At 42.8% G+C, this 9,758-nt stretch overlaps 2 protein-coding genes across 2 annotated transcripts in view; one reads left to right on the top strand and one right to left on the bottom strand.

Annotated features, from left to right (window-relative positions):
* Positions 1 to 810: 810 nt before the first annotated feature.
* LOC126184465 (uncharacterized) lies at positions 811 to 1,957 on the bottom strand. The gene is made up of 3 exons (XM_049926856.1): positions 1,925 to 1,957; positions 1,121 to 1,785; positions 811 to 985 (listed from the first exon to the last, which is right to left on the bottom strand). Exons 1-3 carry the CDS (start codon positions 1,955 to 1,957, stop codon positions 811 to 813), a joined length of 873 nt encoding a protein of 290 aa, XP_049782813.1.
* A 1,685-nt stretch (positions 1,958 to 3,642) lies between these two features.
* LOC126185197 (uncharacterized) overlaps positions 3,643 to 9,758 on the top strand; it is a 28,809-nt gene continuing 22,693 nt past the window's right edge. Inside the window, exon 1 of the transcript XR_007536983.1 lies at positions 3,643 to 3,709. The gene's annotated coding sequence lies outside the window, so the exon portion shown is untranslated. The remainder of the gene's footprint in view (positions 3,710 to 9,758) is intronic.

Below are 9,758 nucleotides of genomic sequence, written 5' to 3'. Positions count from 1 at the left end.
TGCAATGCGCCTGTCATTTCTTTCCACGAATAAGTCTATAACTCGGTCTACAAAGATCTAATCACTGGATAGCTCTCCAAGTAGTGTCTTTTCAATTGCTAACGTTCTCAAACACGAAAGCCGGATGTTGGACATTGAATTCCTTAAATAATTCTTCACTCGTTTAAGAGTACTCATGCTTCGTTCTCTGCTTGCTGTAATTGCGGGTAGGGTCAAAACCAAACGCAGGAACTTCGTTGTTTCTTCATAAACGGAGTCTAAATCATTGTTGACAATGTACTTTAATAGGATTCTTGGCGATAAGTGTTTTTTCTCATCAGTGTATATGTTACACAGTTCATTTTCAAGTTATTCTTGTTTGAAAAAAGGGTAATGTTCTAGTAATTGAAGCAGTTACAACTTTGGGAATTCTTTTTGATAGTTTGGGACACACTTTTCGTTCAGAAGTTCAACAAACTGAAATTTGGGGAAAGTCTTGAAACCTCCTTTCCATCTGAACAATTTGCAAATCTAGTGTCTGTAGGTTAGTGCCCTGAGAGATGTCTTATGACTGTCACAGAATGATAAGTTGCCATTCAAACACAAGCTGCATTTAATGCATTCATCAACGAATGTTTCCGTTCTTAATTGTCGTAAGTTTCTGATAACAGTTCTTATTTCATCATGGCAAGCAGTTATACTGACAGATTTTGACTGAAGAACATTAAAGAGATGATCAACATAAACAAAGCACCCTTTGTAGAAGCAAAGCAAGTAGACAAACGTAGCATCATCCATCTGTCGTTTCATTCCCACAGCACAGCTCAAAGATTATGGGTCCCACTGAGAGTCTGTATCATCAAATATATAATTAAAAACACTATATATGCCTGAGAAATGACTAGATGTTGAAAATGCCCTGGAACGGAAGTTCCAGCGAGCGTTGCTTGCATGTGGCAGTTTAAATCCTGTCTCAGTTAGCAATACAGTTCGTTTTGATGATTTTCTGAAAAACGAATGGAATGCAGTAAGATCACTTACAAACATGTGTATCTGTCGTATGATTTTAGAGGCATGTAACAATACCAAATTCAGTTGGTGTGCGTAACAATGAATAAACAGCGCATAGGGACAGAACTACTTCACCAATTGTTGTAGTCCTCTTTCTCTGCCTGCCATTACTGAAGCGCCATCATATGTTTGACTAACCACTTTTCCTTCCACATTCCATTCTTTAAATACTGCATAAATAATGTTTGACATGCCTTCAGCAGTTTTATCTCCAGAAACATAGTAAAATCCAACGAATATTACCTCAATTTTGTCTGCAATACAGTACCTGAATATTATAGTCATTTGTCTCTTCCATGATGCGTCTAATGTTGCATCAGCCTGAATGGAAATGAAATTGCAGTTCTGAATTTCAGATCTTATTTTCTTATTAACTGCCAGAGTTATCATTTCTATTACATCATTCTGTATATCTGGAGACGTTCCTTTAAAGGTTGAAGATGATGACAGATGGTCTCGGATTAACTGCTCTCCTTGAGCTAGTAAATCCAACAATTCCAGATTTTTACCTTTGTTGCTGGAGTACTCGTCTTCTCGATACCCACGAAAGGCTAGTTCTTGTTTACAAAGAAATACAATTGCCTGGATAAAACGAGCCAATACTCTCCTGCTGGGTGCAACTTGTTCGTTGTATTTTATTGCTGTCAGACGAGCGGCTTCAGAAAGGGCGTGCTCAATTCTACTTTTGCCCAATAACTGAAATGATTCTTTGTTCTGCAGGTGACGTTTTGATGTCTGATGTTTTTACACTTTCCTGTCAAAGTTCTTTATTGTACAAATGCCCTCACTGCATCATTCCTTTTCACCACCAAACAGAAGACATATATAACAATATAATCTGTTATTAACTGCATTCACAGTCAGCCAAGCGTACTTTTCGTACCAGGCTGTCTGTAAAGTGCGTCATTGTTTGGCTTCACTTAAAACTACACTGAGTATAGGAGTAGGTCGTTTGTCCTTCAATTCGCACTTTTTTCGTACGTTAATGTAGAAAAGGGCGTTTTCAATAAAAATTCTATAAGGTGTTCAGTTGCTGGCTCACTCATGTTGGCGACACAACGAAAGTATGCACTAAAATCACACAAGCATGACTATGAACACAAACCGCGCGACTGTTCACTTCCGTGTTAAAAGCTAACATAGAAGCGGCAGGGACTAAGCTTTATACCTGCCAGCAAGTGCAGCGCAACGGCCTTCATGGTGGAGGGGAAGTGGAGGGGAGCCGAGAACGCACACAGGTGGGAAGGGAGGCAGAGACAAAGCAGTCGAGTCTCAAGCAGGCAGAACGAATACTCAGCGTGCCAGGGCGCGGACTACAAAACTGATGTCTTTGCACATTTAGTGCTCTTAGTAGAAAGTTGTTTATATTTTTGTTACGAATTACTATTGCATCTTTTTTAAGCGCGAATACAGGGGAGACTAAGTCTCAAAGTCTTCCCTCACGCTACGCCACTGATTAATAGTAGTTAACGGTTGTAAACAGTTTCAAGACAATGTAGTGCTAAATAACACCAACTGTGCTCGAAACAGAGGAAAAAAGTCATCAGAGAATTTCGAAATGAACGAGTTTTAATTTTAAGGGATTCGTTAAAGAGGGTTTATTTCTGTATGCACCTGTAAGTTATTCTCCGAAACAGCGTGAATGTTAATAGTCATTAGAGAAACGTACTGGATTTTTGAGACGTTACTCGGTCAACATACGGTAACCTCCGTGTTGGATGACCTACAGCGAGCGCGGCAGGGTGGTCACCAGATTCGAAGTAGATTGAAAACACTGCTTACCTATCTGGAATTGCAGGCCAAAACTCTCTACGCTCGAATGAGTAGACATCTATTTCGGGTCTTTCAAACCACCTGTAGTGTAAGTGACCAGAAACATTCAGATGGTTAGAGAAATTGTCAACCATAATCTTGCCAACGATTTACACAATTCTTATCATCTTTCTCCACACAACCGTTTACTTAGCAAGAAATTCCTTGCGACACTAGACCATGCTTTCTTTGGGGCAGACGACCATAGTTGTGGCAAGCGTATGCCTGCCGTTAACCAGCTTTGAATGCTTGTAACCTAGGGTGGTATGCTGAGGGAACTGGTACAGTATCGTACAGCTGTCAGATCTCTGCTGTCGGCACCAACTGTAATCAATTTACCTCTCATTCAGAGGCCTGTTTATAGGACTGAATGGCTCTGAGCACTATGGGACTTAACATCTATGGTCATCAGTCCCCTAGAACTTAGAACTACTTAAACCTAACTAACCTAAGGACATCACACAACACCCAGCCATCACGAGGCAGAGATAATCCCTGACCCTGCCGGGAATCGAACCCGGGAACCCGGGCGTGGGGAGCGAGAACGCTACCGCACGACCACGAGATGCGGGCGTTTATAGGACTGAAACTTGGCTGTTAACCACGACCATTCCAAGCAAACTTGTCAACAAACATATTAGCATGCTGTAATACAATAATTTTACTTTAGCTTTCCATTTGAATTATCCTTTGTCTTTCTTCATAGTTCAGTTTGGACGCCTGGGCGACCCTTCACCTCGAGCATTTGGGACACTGCTCCAGTTAAATTGTGCTCATGATCACGATGGAGCTGCAAAACATGTTGAATTACATCACTCGACATAGAGGAGCTTAAGAATGAGATACAGTGGGTATCACTGATGTTAGATATGTTATGAAGACAGCGACTAGTGAACTCCAGATAGCTGTAGCGTTTGTGTAAATCTTCAGTGTGGGCGTACTTCCAACGTTCATCAAAGTAGGATTTTATTTGGAATTCACAAAAGCTGCTATCCTGATGACAATTTCCATTTTTTTGCTAGTTTCGACCAATAAACAATAACCTAACAGGTACATTACAGCAGAAGACATTTAAACTGGCAATTCTATAACGTGATAAAGTCGTCTATGTAAAAACAGTTCTTTCTCCTCAACATGTCTGCCAGTCAAAGGTTTCCTTAATGGAAACCTATAGTCAACAGACACAGCATGTATTGTGGTTTCAAAACATTTTCAAATATAAATTCCAAGATAAAAAGCGCGTTCGTCTATCTCTGGCCCTTATACAAGCAGTTATTCGTCTTGGCATTGACTAACAGAGTTGCCGAATGTCCTTCTGAGGGATGTCGTGCCAAATTATCTCCAATTGGCGTGTTATATCTTCAAAATCCCTAGCTGGTATGAGGACCATGCACATAATGGTACAAACGTTTTCAGCTGGTTCGAATTCCGACGACCTAGCTGCTGGGTTTTGCAAGCACGGAGACAAGCAGTAGGAACTCTCACTGTGTGCGGGCGACATTATCATGCAGGAATTCAAGCTCAGGATGGTTTGTCATGATGGGCAACAAAATGGGGCGTACAATATCGTCAACGTACCGCTGTGTTGTAAGGGGTTGTGAGATGATGAAATGGCACTCTACACCATCACTTGCCGGAGCGCCTCCAGACATGTCTTCGCTGGTCATCGCAGCCCAGTTCGAAGTGTTACGCGTCACTGAAGACTGTTCTTCTCCAGTCAATGAGATTCCAGGCTTAATGTGCCCGACACCACTGCAAACAGACTTGATTCTGTACAGAGGCCAACGGTAGTCGGCGCAATGGCGTCATGAGCTCAGCCTCCTTTCTGTGAGTCGCCTATTAATAGTGAGCACTAGCTGCACGTTGGATCTATGATAATGATGAATCCAGGGCTCTGGGTGCCTCTCTGACGATTGCTCGGTGCTCTCGTTCTGTCATCTCCCCAGGTCGACCCCTTCCTTCTTGACACTGTGTTCGGCCGTGGTTCATCATTCGTGTTAACATCATCAAGTAGTGGCATCGCTTCTGCTGATGTGTCGAGCGGTTCGCCGATTACTTCAACTGGCTTCTTTGAGCTTAGCTACAAATCCTCTCTCAAATGCTAGCATCTGCGTATGTTATTCATGTACCTGTCTGCGAGACGTAGTTACTGTCCAACAGGGTATGTAGGATGAGATTCGCGAAGACTTTATGTCTTGGTATCGACATGACCCATGTTTACTGTCCTTGCCAGCTGCACGGTGAAATTGCGCTGTAGCATCACACATTAATCCATCGACCGCCGAAGTTTACAATTTTGCATTTTCCGTCGATACCTGTAAGATATCAATTTGTGACCAATTTGCATAGCTCCTTCATGGTGCGCCGTTTTCTTTGTCTCAGAGTGTATTAAAGCTGAAAAACACTGCCTAAAATTTATAGTAAAATACAAATAATCGTGCTACACTAGCTTCCATTCGCCTGAGAGTACTACCTTACACATGCAATCCATTGAGATGTTTTACATGTCAGTGATACAGGCATGCAGCCGTCAAGCAATGTATCGTAAGTGTGGATACAATGCTCACTAAGGAAGAAAGTCGTGTTTGTTGACAACAACTAGTGTGTATATGAGTTTGTCATCACTGTTTGGAGGAGAGGAAAATTCAAAAAAATTTAAGTATCTGAAGCGCCAAAGGCCTATATAACATTGCAAACACCACCCTCTTACGACTTATTTCGCTGCAGCAGTCAACAAACGTACTCAGGAAATTAAGGCACAGACTCTAGCTAGTGACGCCTCCACTAACATGGGCCACTATAACTGCAGAAGCAACTCTGAAAAATTTTGACCTCCATCAGCCAGCTACTAGTGACAGCAGAACGGAGAGTTATGCTAGTTACTACTGGAACAACGTAGAGGCCAAGCATACTTGCAACACCATTTCTCTATAATGGATCACACGACGACATAACAATTTACCACACATTACCAAATGTTAATCTGAGGGAGGTTGCGAGTCCCTCATGTTATTCCCCTACGCAGACTGAGGTTTACTAAATACAAATACTTGCTGTACACAGCACAAGGAAAGAATGCCTAAAATAGTTAAGTTACGCCTTCTGGCCCTAGACGGGCCAATCCTGCCAGACCGACCGCCGTATCATCCTCGGACAATTGCGTCACTGGATGCGGTACGGAGGTGTTTGTTGTCAGCACCCCGCTCTCTCGGTCGTTTAGGGTGTCTCGACCTTGAAGACTCTACTAATTGGTCGAATAGCTCCTCAACTGGCCTCACAAGGTTGAGTGTACTCCGTACCAGTCCTTCCACCATGAAAAAATTCCTGGCAGTACCAGAAATCGAATCTGGGTCCTCTGCAAGGTAGTCAGCTGCACAGACCTAGGAGCTATGGTGGGGGAATGAATGTGTAATACATTGCTACAAATACCTTGAACCACAGTTACTGATGTGAACCATGGCTGGATACAGTCCTGTAGTACCACTAAGAGACGTCAGTAATACAATTAGTAATAACAGAGTACCCACAAAGTATGTGCAGTAGTGGAAATCAGCACATAGGCAGCGCTCCTACGAAAGTAGTAGTATAATGTCAAAGCAAACATGTATCGAATTATATTATGAGCGAAAATGAGTAAGAGCCGCCACTGGCTTCTATGGTTTTCAGCAGTGCTGGATGTTCCCTTTATACACCAGTAATGTCATTTCATGGAGCGATGAGTAAGATCTTGTACTCGCTGCTGTGTTCGGCTAAAGGATCCTTCAAAGTCACTCAATGTCCTCCTATTGACAATCGTTTTTGCATGCCACTGTGACATTGCACTCCTAAAGCGACAGTGCCTATCTTGACAGTCGACATGATGGATACTTCAGGCTAGCCAGCCAACAAAGAAAATCGTGGGACATGACAATAGCGAACGATTCGCAAAATAAATATGGCGTGAATTTGTTGATGGCCCAAATAACTGCGAGGCACACATTCTCAGTTGCAGACTAGTTTATCTTGGATTTTAAGAGTAATCTTGAAACATACACTATAACCTTTTCAGCATCTTTCTGAATTTGTACTAGAGCTGCTCTTGTTACATAACCACCACCATCAGCATGAAGTTCTGTTCCAGCATTCTCGTCATACAACGCTAGAAATGAATGAGATTTAAGCGCCTCCGTAAGGACAATGAAAGTATTTCCTGCGCAATGTCCCAGGAAAATTTGGTATCTCCGTGTAGTAGTTCTTGCAACAGAAGTGCTTTGATACAGAAGTCTATTGTGAATCTCCAGAAATACGAGTACATTCTGAGAAATCTTCTCAAGCCACGAATCACCTGAAGAGTCGGAAAACCTGTGACTGGTCTTGTTTTCCTCTGGATTGAGACGGACGCCGTCGCCATTATTAGGTGGCCCAAGATTTTTTTTTATTTCTTGGGTGACGAAGAAACACTTTTTCGGTTTCACTCAGAGCTGTAGTCTGAACACACTTCTACATGTTTGTCAGTTTGGCTTACATGATTTTTTTAATGTTTTCGAAAAAATGAAAGTGTCATGCAGATACCAAAGACATGTTGTCCATTTAAATTGTTGAAGCAGGTTATCCATTGTACATTCAAACGTGGCTAGAGCGTAACTTGGTCCGTCTTTCCTCCAATCCGTACTTGGAAGCACCCGAAAATTCTCCGCAGAATGACTAACACCCACCAACGTGTTCCTCAGGCCAGATCCTACTAGCGGTTCGATAGTAGCTTCCACCTCCCAGTCGTCTATAATAGCAGCTGAGTACGATTCTTTATCGATGACACTAAGCTGGCCTTCCTATACTGGCCATATCTTTAGGGATGAGTTGTGGGCGCTTATGACAATTAGTAATCCGAAGTTCTCCTTAACCACCTACAGTGGCCATCGTTGTCGCGGGAATATGGATTTCCTTTGTGTGCCGGAGTAGCTCTCTGCAATTGGCAAAAGTTTCACTGTTTAACACAGCATCTCGACTGATGTGTGCAACCCGTCTCGCCAATGATGGTGGAGTAACAACGTCTCATTTCTCAAACAACCGTACAGAGTATGAAACTTCTGCCAGTATCTCGTCTCCTACCTTCCAAACTTTACAGAAGCTCTCCTGCGAACCTTGCAGAACTAGCACTCCTGAAAGAAAGGATATAGCGGAGTCGTGCTTCGGTAGCTCAGATGGTAGAGCGCTTGCCCGCGAAAGGCAAAGGTCCCGAGTTCGAGTCTCGGTCGGACACACAGTTTTAATCTGCCAGGAAGTTTCATATCAGCGCACACTCCGCTGCAGAGTGAAAATCTCATTCTGGAACCATACAGAGCATTCTTTAATATGTGTGTCTGTAGGAACAGCATCTTCAGTGTGTAGCAATGATTTTGCACAGTTTGTGCAATGATTTTGCACAGTTTGTGACTGCTTATGGTTCCTGGTAGAAGAAATTCCATCCGAGAATAAAATTATGACTGTCTTTTGCTAACATGTCCTTTTTGAAGAGCGGTAGTCTGTCATTGATAATAATTCTTGCAATAAAGGTCCCAGTCGTCTGTACACATATTCCATTTGTGACCTTCAGCATATCACTTTCGTATCACAGAACACTTTCTTCTTGAGCTGGCGATCATAAACATTCAACATTAGGGAAAAAGAAGTCCCTGAGTCGACTAGCAATCAGATAGGCTAGGCACCGGTGAGACTGCCTGACATTTTTGTAACTGTCGTCCATTGAGGATGGCGGCCTCGCTTGTGTAGATGGTTGCCTTTTTTAGTTTTGCTGAAGCCGGTGGTTAGGCGAGAGCTTTTTACCTCTGTAGAGCGAAAGACTCTAGTGTGTTGGCGATCAACCTTGTCCAGGGTACAGGTCGGCTATAATCTTCTGCAGTTGACTGGTGTGAATAGTAGTGTTGTGATGGATGACAACTTCAGGCGAAACAGTCGTCAAACATATGTGTTATTTCTCTCCAGTAGCGTATGACACGCTCAGGGGGTCCACAGTGAAACATACCGGCTTGATATCCCCTGTCTTCCAAACGTCTATTCTCCGCCGGCCGGTGTGGCCGTGTGGTTCTAGGCGCTTCAGTCTGGAACCGCGTGACCTCTACGGTCGCAGGTTCGAATCCTGCCTCGGGCATGGATGTGTGTGATGTCCTTAGGTTAGTTAGGTTTAAGTAGTTCTAAGTTCTAGGGGACTGATGACCACAGATGTTAAGTCCCATAGTACTCAGAGTCATTTGAACCATTTGTCTATTCTCCTATTGGCTGTTATATTGAGCGAGGGGGTTGGTTGTACCTGCGTTCGTCGGATGCCTATAGTCGTTTCACTGTCATGAAACACTGTCGAGTTGGCTGAGTTCATTCTTCATGACTTGCTCGACTGGTAACAGAGATTGGTGCAAAGGACTAAAACATTGTTCTTCATCCTTCCTTGTTACGTCCTGACGCATATGTTCAACATTCATGGTTGCTGTCTCTTGTATACACGGTCTTACATTTCTGGCGGCTATGAAATTTTGCATCTCTCTTCTTCCAACCTTTCCGTTCCATTTACTTGACTTACTGGAACTACTTGAAGAATTCCTCTGTTGTTTTGATATATTTTACTGGAGGAGCTTGGTACATGTCTTCTGCGACTCCCTTCATCGTGTGTGAGACTTTTTTCAACTTCTCTCACATTAAGATTCACAAAGTAGCGTAGGACCAAACATTATGTGTGTATGACTGTGTAGTTTAAAATGTACGTGTGTGTGAGTTCCTAAGGAGTGTAGTTTCGTGACGATGTTGGGCTATGTTCTTCAAACGTTCTTCTGCTAAACAGATTTTCTGATGATTGTCATCAAATTCTTTCTTCAGTTTTGTCTGGAATTTGTCCCAGCTATTGGTATTCTCTTCATTGTTGTTGA

Source organism: Schistocerca cancellata, chromosome 4 (assembly GCF_023864275.1).
Source record: "Schistocerca cancellata isolate TAMUIC-IGC-003103 chromosome 4, iqSchCanc2.1, whole genome shotgun sequence".
Lineage (NCBI taxonomy): Eukaryota > Metazoa > Arthropoda > Insecta > Orthoptera > Acrididae > Schistocerca > Schistocerca cancellata.
This window is presented reverse-complemented; position numbering and strand designations above follow the sequence as displayed.

Bases quoted from the DNA above. Each gene is read 5' to 3' on its own strand.
- LOC126184465 (XM_049926856.1), bottom strand. From the start codon at position 1,957: ATGACGCACTTTACAGACAGCCTGGTACGAAAA. The intron at 1,786-1,924 runs GTACGCTTGGCT...TAAAAACATCAG, and splicing joins CAGACAGCCTGGTACGAAAA to ACATCAAAACGTCACCTGCA. The intron at 986-1,120 runs GTAGTTCTGTCC...TTCGTTTTTCAG, and splicing joins GGACTACAACAATTGGTGAA to AAAATCATCAAAACGAACTG.